We start from the raw sequence: 17,430 nt of genomic DNA on the forward strand, positions 1-17,430 counted from the left end.
GCGCGTCCGGAGCCTGTGCCCCGCAACGGGAGAGGCCACAACAGTGAGAGGCCCGCTACCGCAAAAAAAAAAAAAAAAAAAAAAGAAATAATGGAGCGGGACACAACCCCCAGGGAATCAGAGAACTCAGCTTGTTCTCTGCCCTCGGATGCTGCGATCCAGTACAGCTCCATCTTTCGCTAGCTGTGTGACCCTGAGCACGCCGCTCCTCCTCTCGGGTCCTCTGGGTGCCCTACTCTAGAATAGGAGTAGTCACGCCTATGCTACAAGGATGTGGTGGCGGTTTAATTGAGACCACGAAAGTAGTGCAGGAGTGAGACTTCCAGAATGTCCTACAAGGAGCTTGATAAATCCTCTGCCCCCGAAACAATGATAGAAATGGATACAGTTGTCAAAAAACAACAACTTTGATACTCTGGAAATTGAGCAAGGGGATACAGCAAATTGAGAAACATTTATTCAAGAGAAACTACTGGGCCTTTAAGAACAGTGGGAGTTTATGGCAATCATGGCCAAGACCCTTCCACTCCCCACTAAGCTCTGTCACTGCAGTGGTCCTACCAGGGCGAGGCAAGCTGTGAAAACGATCCACTCTGCTGCCAGAAGGGGTTCACTTACAAGGATCAACGTAAGGGGAAATCCCACACCCAGGAGCACTGTCAGAAACAGCAGCGCTCTTGTCAGCAAACAAATGGAGAAAGTCAATGGCACAGCTAGCCTAAGACGGTTATCCTAAGAGGGGCAAGCAATGGGCCAGTGACTAGCCAGGTCCCTATAACAAGGAGATATAGGGAATGGGACAGTCATAGTGGGCCTTGAGAACCTCCCATATATTCCTGGCAATCTGGAAAGCTACACGCATGCACGGGAGGGACTGAGAGAGCCTTAGGCATCTAAATAGCCCTACTTAAATATAAGGCCACGTGCACAGGCAGAAAACATGTGAAAGAGCCACATAGAAAGTAAAATCTGTGGCACGCTGTGAATGCCTGAATGTCGATTACATTTTCCAACCCACACAGAGTACCGTAAGAATTCGATAAAAGCTTCAGAGATTCAGAATGTTTGACCACAACCTCTCCTGACCACTAAGCTGTGCTGACACAGGGGCAACTCTTTTGAGAAACCACAATTTATAATAAAAACAAGAGTGAAACAAACTGAAAAGAGATGGCAGCAGTCTCACAACATGGGGGAGCCAGACTCCATAACCCTAGTTCAGATAAGTTACCAAGTAACTGGGAAAAGAGCAGAATTTAGAGATGCAGTTTTATATTATTGAAAATGGCCAGCTTTCAACAAAAAATTACAAGACACACAAAGAAATTGGAAAGCGTGACCTATACTCAAGAAAACAAACAAACAAAAAGCAGTCATCAGAAACCCTCTGTGGGCTTGGATGCTGGACTTACAGACTTCCAAGCAGCTCTTACAATGCACATAATGTACTTAATATCATGCCTGGCACATGCTAAGTTTCAATAAGTACTAATAACTGGTGGAGGTTCTGAGGTTATAAGCCCCTCTCTGGCACTGTGGAGTGATGACACACCCTTCACCTTTACCATTCTAGGCTCAAATTGTGAGTCCTTCAATGTATCTGGGAGAAACCCAATTCACGCCTCCACTTGCAGAATCCTTTTGTGTCCTAGAATTTTGCACAGAGCTTTCTCTCCAATGTTCAATAAAAAGCACACAGTCTGACATCTCACGTTAAGCTGAACATGCCAGACAAGCAGCGGAAGACTCCAGGAACCACAAAGAGACATGGCCGGGAAGAGCTTCCCCAACTCAATCCTCAGCAGGTAGTGTGATGCAGGGAACCCACGTCTGTGGAGACAGATGCTCTCCTAGTAAACCATTTGGCTGCTGTCAGTACAGCAACTTCTCCAGGAAACCCACACCATGACCCGATGGCTGCCATGTGTCTGGGCACCTACTATGCGCCAGGCACTTTGTTATGCCCTATCACATGTTGTCCCTGGTCATACAGCTATCAAGCATCATGGGGCACGGATGAATGGAAAGAGAGATGGCAGATACCAGGATTTGAACCCAAGTCTGTCTGACTCTAAACCACATGCTTTTAACCACTGAAAACTCTCACTTACACACTGATCAAATCATTCCATAAGGGTGGGGACTATATCTCTGTTCTTTATAGGCTCAAGACTGTAAATAGAATGTCTGGCACAAAGCATAAACTATATGGACGAACGTATAAATAACACACACATATTTATGTAATTGGGTTGGTTAACACAGAATGGAAAAACATGTAGAGTTATTAAAACAGTAGACCCAAACTGGAGGAGGACAGCAAGGTGAGAAAGAAAAGGAAGATGAATACATTCCAGAGGGCTAAGGCTATGGAAGGCCCTGTAAACATCGTTTCGAATCATGAGAACGGACAGCTCCCTCTCTCCCTACCCCCACCCCTCCGTCCCAGTCACGGGCTCACAGGGGCTTCTCCCCAGCAGAAAAGGACTCTGAGACAAATTCAGAGGAAATCGGGAGTGTCTACCAGGGTCTAAGACGGAACAAGAGTGGCTGCCTTTGAGAAGACAGACTGGCATGCCTTAGGTGTGTTCAGATCAAGTGCCCAGGGACACAGATTTGGTTGGCTAAAATCAACCATCACTGTAGACTCAGGGGAAGAGGGTGGGCCCAGGGCTTTCCTCTCGTGGATCAGGGAGACTCAGCAATTCCTGCCTCAGCAGCAGAGAGACTGAAGGGACCAGAATCTGGGACAGAGCCAAGGTGAACCGAATGAGCTCTTCCAGGAACCTGCCTGAGGTCACTCTGGGAGGGCTTCAGTGTGGGTTAAGGCATAATCTTAACCAGATGGGATAAACTGGGGGAGAGGAATGGGACCCACGATGGTTGGAGAGGGGAGACAGGGTCATTTTGGAGGCCGGAGCAGGTGCTTGGGTGTCTAGAAGAGACAGGCATCCTCAACGGCTGGAAGTCAGCATGAGAACACTGCTCCCTATAGAGGGCCATGGAATGGGCAGAGTGGACTTGACTTCCTTCATAATTTTGCTTAAGCCAGTTCAAATAATAACAATCTGGTCTTCAAAGCCATGCTCCTGCTGATAACCTGATAAAGCCCAGACCACCTGATAAAGCCCAGACTCTATCTCTACTAACAGTGACTGTGGTCTGGCCCCTGCCAACAACCTCAGACCCTTTTCTTGACACTTGGCAGCATTTATGCTCCAGCCACACTAGATTAGCCATGTAACCTCGTGACTCTGGATCTCTGTACATGCTGTTCCCGATGTGGCTTGCCCTGTACTCTTTCTCTTACTTAATTCCTCGAAATTGTCCCAGAAAGCTCACCTCAATCATCATCTGCTCTGAGGTGTCTTCCCTGAATGTCCCACCCTCACCCCTGCTGCAAAAATCCAAAGTTTTAGATGTGTCTCCTGGGGCATCCTAAAACTATCCCTCTGTCTGGAAATTACTCATTTTCATCTTTCTTCCCAACGAAGCTGTGTTCTGTTCATTCCTGTCTCTCTGGCAGCTAGCACAGGGCCTGGTGCAAAGCAGGCACTTGGTTACAGTTGGATGGGATCAATAATAATTATTTTAAATTAACATCACGGATGGCACATTCTATACAAAACTTCACCGAATACTCTGTCTTCAAAAGACTCCCGTTCGGAAGTCCTGTATGAACATGAAAAGATGCTCACCAGCCCTGACCATCGGAGGGCTGCAAATCAAAACCACAATGAGCTACCACCTCCCACCCGTTAGGATAACTACTGCAAAACAAACAAACAGAAAACCCAGAAAATAACAAACGTTGGCAAAGACGTGGAGAAACTGGAACCCTCGTTGGGGGGAATATAAAGTGATGCAGCCATTACGGAAAACAGTTCGGAGGTTCCTCAAAAAATTAAACATAGGATTACCATATGATCCAGCCACTCCACTTTGGGTATATACCCAAAAGAATCAAAAACAGGGTCTCAAAGAGATACTTGTACACTGTGTTCATACAGGGTCATTCAGAATAGCCAAAAGGTGGAAGCAGTCCAAGTGCCCACTGAGAGAGGATGGATAAACAAAAATGCTGTACTACATAAACACAATGGAACAGTATTCAGCCTTAAAAGAAGGAAATTCTTCTTTTAAGAATGTGCTGCAACATGTGCTACAACATGGATGAACCCTGAGGACATCATACTGCGTGCAATAAGCCAGTTACAAAAGGACAAATACTACATGATTCCACTTATATGAGGCCCCTGGAGCAGTCAAATTCATAGAGACAGAAAGCAAAATGGTGGTTGCCAAGGGCTGGTTGGGGGGCGGGGGATGGGGAGTTAGTGTTTAATGAGGACAGTCTCAGTTTTGGAAAATGAAGAGTTCTGGAGATGGATGGATGGATCCATGGATGGACAGATGGATCCATGGATGGATGGATGGCAGTGGTGGCTTCACAACAATACGAATGTACTTAAGGTCACTATGCTTAAAAATGGTTAAGTATGCTTGAAAATGGTTAAGAAGGTAAATTTTATGTTATGTGTATTTTACCACAATAAACAGTAAAAAGCCCTATGTGAGGAATTTGAGAGCCTGAGTTCAAATCCCAGCTCTACCACTGCCCCACTGTCCGGCTGGGGTGTGACAGCCTCAGTTGCCTCTGCTGCAAAATGGGGATAGTTCCCAGAGCAGGGAGGCTTTATCTACTGAGGGCTGTAACCTTTTCACATTACGCCTGATATCTTGTGATGAGGGTTTGCGCATCTGTGGTAAAAGGCACGCACTATTTTTGTTTCGGGAGCACAAAATATCCATCAGGGACCCTCCAAATGAGAGTACTTCACTTGGAAAGAACCTTGTTTAAGCACCACGTGCATGCTGGGCACACAGGGGATGCACCAAGGCCCATTTCACACCCTGACAATGAATTCCCTCTGCTGCTGTCTAGTGTCTAATGATAATATTGACCTTTTCTAGCTGTCAGACTTGTCTTATTAAATCCTGAGGTCTTAAATGCTTTGCACACAGAGGCTGACAGTTTGCCCACCCAAGCACGTGTTCATGTATAATTCATGGCATATCATGTTGCCTGGCAAATGAATATTTATCAGCTTTTTCATAAGAGGCAGGATGGCGTTTCCTTTTGTTGCTACCAAAATCCTATGCTGCAGCAAATGAAATTTGTGAGCAAATAAAAAGAGAATAAGCAGCAGCAAAAACTCCCAAGTCCATTCCACTTGTAATTTTCCACTTTCCGAGGCCTCCAGAGAGTGTATGGAGGTGGCTTCGGTTTGGCTACAAGAGAGAACTGCTGAGTCGTCCAGAATAGAAATGCCTCCATATGCTACCCCCACTGCCCCCGCAGAGAGCTCCCCCACGCCCCACTTCTGTGCTGTTTTCAACTGCAGAGGAGCCCAAGCCCCTTTCAATGGTTCCATTCCAGATGCTCTGAACGGAGATTAAGACTGGGGGGTGGACCTAGGATAAAGAACCCCAATGAAGCTTGGTACAGAGTGGCCGGTGGCACCAAGCCAGGCAGAGTTTCGTGCTTTCCAAGATGGGTTGGAGGGGATAGCCTTGCTCCACACCAGCTTGGGTCTGAGGTCCCCTCCCCACGGTGACTCAGGAGGGCCAGAGAGAAATGCCGCCTTGTCTGCAGGAGGTGGCCTGCGCCCTGGCCCCTGCTGCAGAAAAGAGCCCAGAGAGGACTTAAGAATTGTGACTCTTTTCACTCTTCTTGCCTCACAACTCTGAGCTCAGGCACGCACGGGCACACTCACTTGGAGGGGGAGTTTCAACACGGTTGTGAACATCCAGTCTGTGTGGCTTGGCTGCCATCACTCTGGCCTCGAAAGATGATGATGGGGGTGCTGATGCTGCTGACGGTAGTTCATATATAATGAGCCCTTAGTATATGCCGGGCCCTGCATCAAGCACATCAGTTATACTATTACATACAATCCTCCAAACGCCCCGCTGGAGTTGGTATTATTGTTGTTCCCATTTTACAGATGAGGAAACTGAGGCCGAAAGATGGATTCACTCATTTAAGTTCACACAGCCCCAGCTGGGAGTCAACTGCAGGTCTGTTTGACTCTGGAGCCCAGGCCTTCTCAAAGGCACTCCCTGGAATCAAGAAATTTGGGTTCAAGGACAAAACCCATGAATGCTCGGCTGTGTGGCCTCAAGGGAATCATTCATCTCCATGAGCCTACGTCTCCTCATTTATAAAAGAGATGTAATAGCTCTTGTTCTGCAGGGCTGTTGTGAGGATGCACTAGCGCTCTGCAAATTCTGAAGAGCTCTATCATCATTGATTAGCCGGTGTCCATTCTCAATAGAAACATTTACCGAGGCTTTGGCACTAGGGGTGAAGACTTCCAGCTCCAGAAGTTTACAGTAGAGATGGAGAAAGGAGATACCCAGGGGCAGAAATAACAAGGTTAGGTACGTGTATTCATTCATTCATCCAACGGGAAATTTATCGAACACTTGCTGTGAGCTAGAGAACACACAGGCAATCTGTGCATAATTTCAGATAAGGATAAGTGCTATGCAACTATTAAAACAAGATGATGTGATGGAGAATAGCATCTGAGCCAAGATCTGAACAGCAAGATGACAATGACACTGGCCAGGCAAGGACTGGGGAGAAAAGTGCTCCAGGCAGAGGGGACAGTTCGTGCAAAGGCCCTGAGGGGGAGTGTTTGGGACCACAGAGCCCTCTTTTCATAGACTATATCTCAGGGTGCTGGTGCCGAGTGGAACACTCCTATGCGTGGGAATGCTGACTTTTCATCTTGCTAGAAGCCCTCCTGGCTGGGACCTGCTCTTTTCGTGGCTCTAATTCTTTCCCTGCACTTCCTCACGCAGGGTTTCAGAAGGACCATTCGCACCGTCATCTCAGCCCCCAAGGCCCAGCTCTCGGATCCCCGCCGCCCCAGCTGCCCCCGGGCCCGTCCCCTACGGAGCAGAAGCATTGGGGCCTCCACCTCCCCATCACCTGGCTCCACATACCTTCTTCTCATCCACTCTCTCGGGGGCCGACATGAGCTTCTTCATGAGCAGAGGGTCCAGCACCTGAAACCTTCGGCGGAACTGAGTGAGCCCCATGTGGTCAGCGTAGCCTGGGGCGGGGGGAGCAGAACAAAGGATCCAAATGAGAAGCCCGGCCCAGGGGTCCAGGGGTCCGCTCCCAGCCTTGCTACCATTGTGTGCCCCCATGTCTTGGGGCCTCAGTTTCCCCATTTGCTAATTTAAGAAATTGGGTTCAATCAGCATTTCCCAACTGCATTCCCCAGAACAAGGACCCCATAAAAGGCTCCAATGAAAGTTTGAAAAAGCTGCCCCCTCCTCTGCCTCTCAGAAGGTCGCAATCTGTGTGAGCACTGACGTTAAAGCCTCCAGACCCTCTGCAGGGACGATGCCCTGATTAGCCTCGCTTAACCCAGAGTTCTCCAAACCTGTTGGACCATGGAAAAAAAAATGTTTTTGGTTTAATACTTTTTACGGCCCCACAGACTGCATGTGGGAAATGCTGCATCAGACGGTATCTACATGTTAAATCTAACGTGTAGGATGGACACAGCTGCACCCTTCTGTGTGGAAACTGGGAAGTGGCATCTGAAAAGCTACTGAGAGAGGGTGACGTTCGAGCTGGCCTTTGAAGGGGGCCGTGAGAGTGCGCCAGAGGGTTTGGTGTGGAAGGAAGTCCAGGCAGAGGGAGAGCCACAGCAGGGAAATACGAGGTTTGTTTCACGGTCACAGCAAAAGCAGTTACTGAGCTTTTATGTGTGCAAGACACTAGGATAACAACTTCCCTGTGTTACAGACACTCTGGGGACTGTATTATTACACCCATTATATAGATTGGAAATTGAGGCCCAGAGGGTTCAAGTCACATAGCCCAGAGTGAAGTCAACCCTAACTCTCCCAGATGGGATCCAAACCCAGACAGCGATGATTATTAATCCAGTGGAGAGCAACCAACAATGAGGCCAAAGACAAGCAGGGACTGGGTCCCCAAGGAACTTGAAATCAAATTCCAGACCTCGAAGCTTGGACTTCATCCTGGACACAAGGGGCGTGGGAGATCCTCAGTTGCCTTAAAAAGACCCCTCAAGTGGCTGGATGGGAGAAGGTCTGGTGAAATCTCACTCCATTTTGAGACTTCACTTTACAATAAGCCAAATGCACAAACCATGAGCAAGAGTCATGGTGGGTACATGTGGCAAACCCATGAAGCCTTCCTGGGGGAAGAGGAGGGTTTCAGGCCCGGTTGGAAGGATACTGACCGCACAGAGACCTGGGGGCTGGGAGGTTACAGGCCTGTCCTTCTGAGTCAGACTTACTTGGGTTCGTATCTCACATCTGCCCTGATTAGCCCTCTGACCAGAGACAAATGACCCTATTTCTTTGAGATTCAAGTTCTTCACTTGTCAGATGAGAGTAATAAGACCTCCTGGCACACAGTCACGATGAAGATTAAGTCCAATGATGAGTGTAGTACTGGGTTGGCCAAAAAGTTCGTTCGGGTTTTGCTGTGCCACCCCGAATGAACTTTCTGGCCACCCCAATAAAGGAGGCTAATGTGTTTTGAGCACTTTCCCAGGTCCAGGCACTTTTCTGTTATTCCCTTACTAATTCCTCAACCCACTCGACAGCTCTCTGAGACCTGAGCTATATCACAGGAGATAAAAGGCAGGCGGACCTGCCAGTGTCAGCCACTGTCAAGCCCAGGCCAACTGGCTCCAGAGCCTGACCTGTGCCCACCAGTCTGCTCCATATGTAACGTTTGCTGAGCATTTACTCTCCTCCAGGCATTGAGCTAGGGCTTTGTGAGAACAACATCAATTAGTATGCGTAACCGCAGTGCCCAGCACATCATAGGTACCTGAGAAACAGCAAATGTATGTGTGCGTCATGCGTGCATGTGTATATGAATTCAGGCACACCTGACACGTTGCAGGTTCAGTTCCAGACCACTGCAACGAATCAAACATCGCAATAAAGCATCCCCAAAACTTTTTGGTTTCCCAGTGCGTATAAAAGTTATCTTTAGACTATACTATATTCTTTTTTTTTTCAATGTTAAACTCATCTTTTTTTAATATTTATCTATTTATTTTGGCTGCGCCGGGTCTCAGTTGCAGCACGCAGGATCTTTGTTGCGGCATGCGAATTCTTAGTTGCGGCATGCGCGCGGGAACTAGTGCCCTGACCCGGGATCAAAGCCGGGCCCCCTGCACTGGGAGCATGGAGTCCTACCCACTGCACCACCAGGGAAGTCCCTAGACTATGTTATATTCTATTAAGCATGCAATACCATTACATCTAAAAAACAATGTACATACTTTAATTAAAAAATACTTTATTACTAGTATTTTCCTGGTGAATTTTATAATTACTTCACTTTATTTTTACTAAAGGGTATTAATTGAATAAGTAAATTGATACACTATAATTCTGTGTTTTTATAAAAATAAATTAAAAATTTTTTAAAAATACTTTATTACTAAAAAATACTAACCGTCATCTCAGCCCTCAGCGAGTTGTAAATTTTTGCTGGTGGTGGGTCGGAAACATTGCAAGAATTGCCAAAATGTGACACAAAGACACAAAGTGAGCAAATGCTGTAGGAAAAAGCGATGACAACGGACTGGCTTGACACAGGGTTACCACAAGCCTTCGATTTGTAAAAAAGTGCACTCTCTGTGAAGCGCAATAAAGCGAAGCACAATAAAACAACGTCTTCTCGTGTATACGTTACATGTGCACAGATTCCAAATCATAAATGTGATACATGTGTATGGATCTTTGTATGCTTGTAAATACTGCTTGTATGGTGTGCGACAGAAGTGACTCAGAGCAGAAGACAATGAGGAGGACTTCCCTGGTGCTGCAGTGGTTAAGGATCCGCCTGCCAACGCAGGGTACATGGGTTTGAGCCCTGGTCCGGGAAGATCCCATATGCCGCGGAGCCACTAAGCCCGTGCGCCACAACTACTGAGCCTGCGCTCTAGAGCCCGTGAGCCACAACTACTGAGCCCGCACGCATACAGCGCGTGCTCCGCAACAAGAGAAGCCACCACAGCGAGAAGCCCGCGTGCCGCAACGAAGAGTAGCTCCCGCTCGCCACAACTAGAGAAAGCCTGCACAGCAATGAAGACCCAATGCAGCCAGAAATAAATAAATTAATTTTTTAAAAAAAAACAAGAGGGCTTCCCTGGTGGCGCAGTGGTTGAGAGTCCACCTGCTGATGCAGGGGACACGGGTTCGCGCCCCGGGCCTGGGAGGATCCCACATGCCGCGGAGCGGCTGGGCCCGTGAGCCACGGCCGCTGAGCCTGCGCGTCCGGAGCCTGTGCTCCGCAACGGGAGAGGCCACAACGGTGAGAGGCCCGCGTACCGCAAAAAAAAAAAAAAAAACAAGAAAGGGCTTCCCTGGTGAGGCAGTGGTTGAGAATCCGCCTGCCGATGCAGGGGACACGGGTTCGTGCCCCAGTCTGGGAAGATCCCACATGCTGCAGAGCAGCTGGGCCCGTGAGCCATGGCCGCTGAGCCTGTGCTCCGCAACGGGAGAGGCCACAGCAGTGAGAGGCCCGCGTACCACAAACAAAACAAAACAAAACAAAACAAAAACAAGAAAACAATGAGGAAATGAACCAGGTCTGGGAGACAGAAATTTGGGAAGTTATACCACGAGACTTCAACCCTTTACTGAGCTGGAACCTCCCTCTGAGTCGGGCGGCGCTGAGAACGCAGAGGGCGGGACCGCAGGGAGGAAGGGGACACTGACCCGTGCCTGCGCGCAGGGACTCTAACCCACGGGCCAGGGTGCCTCCGGCCGGCGGGGCACAGTCGATCAGCCACGGGCTGTGACCACCTCGCTCTTCCCATGCGACAGTATCTGTCTTCCTGTGCCTGTGGTTGCGTGGACCGGTGGGAAAATCAATGTGACGCTGAAGGGAGCAAGGGGCTCATCTTTGCTTCCAGCTGCTCCCGGCTTCTCTGTCAACTACCTCATGCCCAGAGTTCCGTATTAACGCGGTGGGAGGACATGGGGGCAGCGACCACAAGCTGAGGTGTCAGTGACCACAGGAATATTAAACAAATGGGTGCCCACCCAGACTCCCCGCCAACCCTGCCGCCCCATCCGCTGACTTCGCCTGAGCTGTTTCTGGCAAGGAGGGGAATCCATGGGGTGGCCTATGGGGTCTCAGAGGCAGGAGAGAATGGGAAAAATTCAGATCAAACTCAACTCATAAGATGAGCTAATGGGGGAACCCTGGTGCATGCTTGCTTTCTCGAATACAGGCCTGACACTTCGTTCCTTTGGCTGAAATCCCTCATTCCCCTATCACTCCATCACCTCCTCAGCTGGACCCGGGAAAGCCAAACTTCCAAAGACGGCATTCACAGGCTGTCTCTCCTGGTGGATCCGCCCCTCATCTCCCACAATCCCCCATTTTTTTTTTTTTTTTTTTTTTTTTTTGTGGTATGCGGGCCTCCCTCTGCTGTGGCCTCTCCCGTTGCGGAGCACAGGCTCCGGACGCGCAGGCCCAGCGGCCATGGCTCACGGGCCCAGCCGCTCCGCGGCATGTGGGATCCTCCCAGACCGGGGCACGAACCCGGTTCCCCTGCATCGGCAGGCGGACGCGCAACCACTGCGCCACCAAGGAAGCCCCCCCCACTCATTTTGAACCCGATTTCCTGAAAACCAAGGCTCCTCCATGCCTCCCTGCCTTTGCATACGGTGATCCCTCGACCAAGCTTTTCCTCACCCTGCACCGGCCAGAGGTGAGCTACCTGCGTCTTTCCAAGACTCAACTAAGACATTATCTCCTCCAGGAGGTCTTCCCAGTCTCCCTGCTTCCTCCTCTGGGCACCCCCATGTGACACACGCCGTGGTCCCATCATGGACCAAGCTTGTTTCCACACGGATCTCCCAAACCAGACTGAGTGTCTTGAAGACCAAATATTAATCGTTGTGGAAATTTCACCCTCTACTCCAAGGCAAATGCCCTGAGATGTTTGTTGTTGAAAGGAAGATGAGTAAGACACATCCGTGGCCATCCAGGAGGTCACAACTAAGTCAGGAAATAAGATGGGCTTTGGACCCAAAGAGACCTCGGCATAAACCTAGGCTCTGCCGCATCCCGCTGTGTGACCCTAAGCAAGTCCCTTCTCCTCCCTGAGCCTCAGTTTCTTCATCTGTAAAATGGGGTAATCATAGCTCCCCCGCCTCACAGGGTTGCTGGGCAGTTTCGACGGGATGCTGCATGGAAAGCTCCTGGCACACAGCTGATGCTCCTGTCCCTCGGCTGCCACTGGTCCAGGAGCGTGTCCCAGGAGTCAGAGACAGGTGCTCGCTCCCAGGCTGCCTCTTACCTGCCCTGTGCAGGCGCAGCGCCTCCACGATGTAGGACCCTGCGAGCTGCACCCTCAGGGCCGGGATGTCCAAGGGCAGGGACCCGCCTGCCCCGGGCTTGTCTCTACCAGGCTGCGGTGGAGTCAGAGACCCCTGCCCGCCTCTGCTCTCCACCACTGGGCTCGGTACCAGGCAGTGGATGAAGTGTAACTGAGACCGTCTGATCACACTGATCAATGCATCCTAGGACAGAGAGGAGACGGGGTCGCGGTCAGGCCCAGGGTGAGACAAACAGGGGTCTGAACATTCCCCAAATGTATATGCAGTCTGGCCTGGGCATCTCTGTGGGGCCCCTATGTCCTACACCAAGGACCTCCTATCCATGGCCTGATTTGTGCTCATGAGAAATAAAGGACCTTTATACCAACCCTTATTATAACAGATGGAGAAATTGGGACATGGAGAGGACCAGCGAGCGGCCTAAGGCGCATGGACCACTAGCCGAAAAGGAAGACTAGAACCCAGGACCTGGTCTGCGGGCTTTTCCAGTATCATATGCTACGAGTCATTTCTGCAAACCAATCCTTCCCACATCCCACCCTCCTGAGCTCAGCCTGACCACTTGTTTTTGGATCAAGGTATCCAGGTAACATCTTTACAGCCAGTGCTGGGTCCTGCTGCCTCCCCTATGGAGAGCCCAGAGGTAAACATGCAGGCCTGCGAGAGGTGAGGAAGGCAGGCGGGGCTGGTCTGGCTGTGACATTGGTCACCTTGGTCAAGAGGGCAATTGCGGTTCCTGCAAACTTCCTGAAGCTGCTTAAGTTAAACCAAGGAGCTGAGGCTTTGGCCTCAGACTTGGACGGATCACTTTCCATCAAGTTTCTTTGCTTCCCTGAGCCTCGGTCGCTTCCTTGGTGAAACGTGGGTGTTGCCCGCCCCTTCAGGCTCGCTGGGGAGCTCAGAGATGATGTGGGTGGAGGCGGGCAGTGAGGCCACGGCTCCACAGGGACAGGGCCCCCACTCACCATCTGCAACTTGATCTGGGAGCACGGGGCCTTCCTCTTCACCGCGGCCAAGCTGCTGGCAAACGTCCTCCTCACCGTGCAGTTCCTCTGCTGGGCCTGCTGGGAGGTGCCCTCCAGGCCGGCCACGGCCCGGCACACAGGGGACAGCTTGGCCCGGGACTGGAACAGGCCCCTCAGCTCCTCCCTGGCAGGTAGGAGGGGAAAGAGAGAGGTGCTTCAGGGGACTCACGGGGTGGAGCGAAGGGGACTCCCCTTGCCTCCTGCTAATCTGCCTCCTGAACCCTCCCCTCAAATCACACCCTAACTGCCTACTCTGTTCATGGTCCCTTCTGCTACACGAGCCTTTGCTCGGTGACAAATGTCAGCCCCTTCCTCCACGCCTCTCTCCCTCCCCTGACTCCAGAGCTGTGCAACATGGCCTTGCCCAACAAACCCTTACGTCATGGTGGAGAAAGCGAGAAACCCAGAGGAGGGAAAGGGACTGGCCCCAGTCACCCAGGTGACACGGGGCAGGGCTGGGACTTGACCCAGGTCTGCTGGCTCCCCGCACAGCCCTCCATGTGCTCGTTACCCTTCCTTCTGCCCCATCCCCTGACTTGATCTCTCTCCAGGAGCTGTGCGCCCCTGAGCGCCCCCAGATACAGGCTTTCCAATCAACTCTGACCACCTAGACCCAAATTGTATCCCGGCTCTGCCACCTTTTTTTTTTTTTTGCTATGTGATCAAAGGTGAACCACTTGGCCTCCTGGGGCCTCAGTTTTCTCATCTATAAAATGGGCCCAGGTATACAGTTGTTTAAGAATTTAAAAGATGCTTATAAAGCGTTCACCCTGTGCAGACAGGGTGTATAGCAGGTGGTTAGTAAATGTTGTGGTCTGAGCTTCACTCACACACACGCGCGCGCACACACACGACAAGCATTTCCCAATAGCTCTTTGAAGTCAAAGCAGTCCTCTGCTAGCACTTCTGAGCAGAGCAGTCAAGAAATGCAGTGAGCTTTTTTTAATGCTACAAAACATTATCACTTTGTTTTTACGACCCCCTAATTTGAAGATGTCCGTAAAAGTCCTTCCAGTCACATCATCTACCAGATACTTAATGAAAGGCCAGAAGCCAAAATAAGAAGTCACAGCTTCCTAGCTTTTGTTCCACTTCCCCAGAAGGCCAGCTTTTCTCCTCAGCTGGACTCAGGCTGGCCCTGGGAGACACTGAACTGCTCCTATTTGAGTACGGGTCTTTGCGTCATTAGGGAGGGTTTCCTGTACTGCTCTCCATCACTGGGTTGCTGTGACTTCACGGCCCCAGCACCTCGAATGCCCCGGCCCGTCCCCAGCCCTGGCCAGGCTCACCTCTTCGACTGCTGCAGGACCTGGGGGGCGTCCAGGGCCGAAAGATTAGGCTTGGCCCTGTGGAGCCAGCCCGTGAGGTCATAGCGCACGGGGTCGTGTCCCAGCTGGTGGGCGATCTCGCACTGCAGGGGCTGCTCACAGGTCCGGAGGGCAGAGGTCCCTGAAAGCAGATACAGGGCATGAGTCTTGGGACCTGGTGGGGACACTGTGTCATCACTTGGCATCACTGAGAACATGCTTTTCCCATTTTACTATGTTCCAACCTAGCTGAAGCTACCAGTTCTGGGCACCCATATTTCCCCTGCTTTGTGCATTTATGTGCATTACATCCAACCTCGATTCTGTCCCTCCTTGCTTTCTTAAATCCAGGATACCTGTTTTTCCCAACTACCATCAGCACACACAATCTCCATGATTTTTGCCCTACCCATGTATCACCTGGGCTGTTATTTACTTAATGTTTTCTTTCAATCGACTCACATTTTTACCAGTAAAATGTATTTATACAGAAGCATTATACTGCAGACTTGGTGTGCCAGCCATATTTATTTTCTAATATTTGTGGAAATAAATACACAATTATTAAATATTTTGAAAATACGTGTGTGTACCACCTGAAATTGTCTTGAACACCAGCTACCAAATAAATGCACAGCATATTCTTGGGAGATGCTGGCGGACACCTGGTTCCAAGGGACAGAGTGGGAGAAACAAATGGGCTTGGAGTTGAGAAGACCTGTGCTCCAATCTTGACTTGACCATTTATTACAGTGGGACAGGGGCCAAGCCACCTACATCTCTGAGCCTCAGTCTCCTCCTCTCCAAAATGTGGATTAAATAGTACATGTCTCCCAGGGTGGCATAAGGTCTGAAGGAGATAAGTTGTGTGAAGTACTTTGGTGGGGTGCCAGAGCAGTCACTCAGGAAGCAGCAGTAGCGGGTGTCACTGCCATTTCCTGCATTGAAACTTTTGCTGATGTTCTGGAATCACAAAAGGTTGACCTTCACATCCCCAGAGCCCAGCATCATGGTTGGCACATGACTGGAGTCTGGAAGTGCTTGTGGAATGAATGAACGGATGGATGAATGAATGAATGAATTCCTGATCATTTTTCATATCACTCTCTTTGCAGTGATGCTCTCAGGCTAAGTAATGGCTCCAGACCAATTATTATCAGAAGGTGTGGTACCATCTCGGTTCTTGTGTCTACTCTGAATGATCTCTCTACATTTTCTCATCCCGTGATTGTCAATGGGCCAACATGTATCTAGGATCTCGACTGCCTCCCTTAAATCTTAATTTGCTTCCTCTACACTTCACTGAGCTAAAAAATGAAGGACCTGCGTTTCTCAGAACTCTGCACAAAATAAACAAAGTCCGAGCGTCTTCAGGTTCTGACAAGTAAGGGGCATGGATTCTGCCATCTGTTTGGCTGCTTGGAAATCCTTTGTGCTCACTTCCTGGATCTCCTCTACGTTCTGGATCATTAAAGTTACCAGAAAGGCACACTTCTGGTTAAGTGAAGTATCACTGCGTCAAGAGCGACCCATGAGCCCTTCAGAGCCGTGCAGTCCCTGCCCTTCCCTTGAGAGAAGAGCAAGGGACTTCCCTGGCGGTCCAGCGGCTAAGACTCCATGCTTCCAATGCAGGGGACCCGGGTTCAATCCCTGGTTGGGGAACTAAGATCCCACATGCCACGCGGTGCAGCCAAAAGATTAAAAAAAGAGAGAGAGAGAAGAGCAAGGGACAGAGCAGACACTCGGCCCTGGGACATACGTCCCCGACGCCCTGCAACGCTGCAGGTGTCTGTTTGCGAGGCTGCCTCCCTGCCCTGGACCGGAGGCAACGTGAGGGCAGGGGTCGTGTCCATTCAGCATGATGTCCAGCAGCTAGCACAGAGTTTGCTTCGAATGATGACCCCAGGGGCATCTGGGGAGGGGGAGGAGGCCCAGAGCGAAGAAAGGCTGCTCATGTCTGCTAAGCCCTGGCCACCCTCCATCACGCAGTCCTCACTCTGGTCTGTGATGTAAGCGTCACTGGCGCCCAGCAGGCACCTTAGGTGAGAGGCGACAAACAGCGAGCTGGGTCAGCCAGAAAAGCCCCATGTGCTCCGCTCGAGTGAACGTTCCCATTAAACGTTGGGACGATGGTAAGAGCTAATCAGAAAGCCCTAGAGGCAAAATATATATATATATATTTAATACCAAAATGTCTGAGTTCATGTGTCTATCTCAGTCGGTCACAGACAAGAATCTCTCCCCTGGGAACCGAGAGCCTTGCCGCACCCTGCTCGGGGTGTCCGGGACCGGCACGGTCAGGCCTCGCAGGGAAAGGAGAGGGGCCAAGGGTCCTGCCCCAGCCACACCCTACGCGACACTTTCCACTTCTGACCCTACTCTCTGTGTCTTTAGCCGAAACATCAGGACGAAAACATTCCGTTCGAGAACTCCATTTCATTCGATTCTGGATCACCAGTGTGACTGGAGCAGAGCAAGCGAGGGGCGGGGAAGGGAAGATGGCAGGTATCCACGGGGGCCCTGCTGTGCTCCAGGCACTGGGGAGACAGCAGAGGACAAGACAGGGGCACCCCGCACCCTTGGGGCGTACAGGGTGGTCGGGGCATTGACGAGAAGCAAGCAAAGCAAAAGGGTCACCAAACATCCCGGAGCCCAAAAGGGGCCCTGAACGC

The 17,430-nt window shown here is 50.5% G+C and overlaps 1 protein-coding gene across 1 annotated transcript in view; it reads right to left on the bottom strand.

Moving 5' to 3' along the window:
* The window catches only part of MYO18B (myosin XVIIIB), a gene marked incomplete at its 5' end in the record, with an annotated part of 183,949 nt that overhangs the window by 130,879 nt on the left and 35,640 nt on the right, over positions 1-17,430 (bottom strand). Inside the window, 4 exons of the mRNA XM_055080677.1 lie at positions 7,015-7,124; positions 12,387-12,609; positions 13,392-13,575; positions 14,741-14,900. Coding sequence (XP_054936652.1) covers positions 7,015-7,124; positions 12,387-12,609; positions 13,392-13,575; positions 14,741-14,900 — 677 coding nt within the window. The remainder of the gene's footprint in view (positions 1-7,014; positions 7,125-12,386; positions 12,610-13,391; positions 13,576-14,740; positions 14,901-17,430) is intronic.

Source organism: Physeter macrocephalus, chromosome 19 (assembly GCF_002837175.3).
Source record: "Physeter macrocephalus isolate SW-GA chromosome 19, ASM283717v5, whole genome shotgun sequence".
NCBI classification, from domain to species: Eukaryota; Metazoa; Chordata; class Mammalia; order Artiodactyla; family Physeteridae; genus Physeter; species Physeter macrocephalus.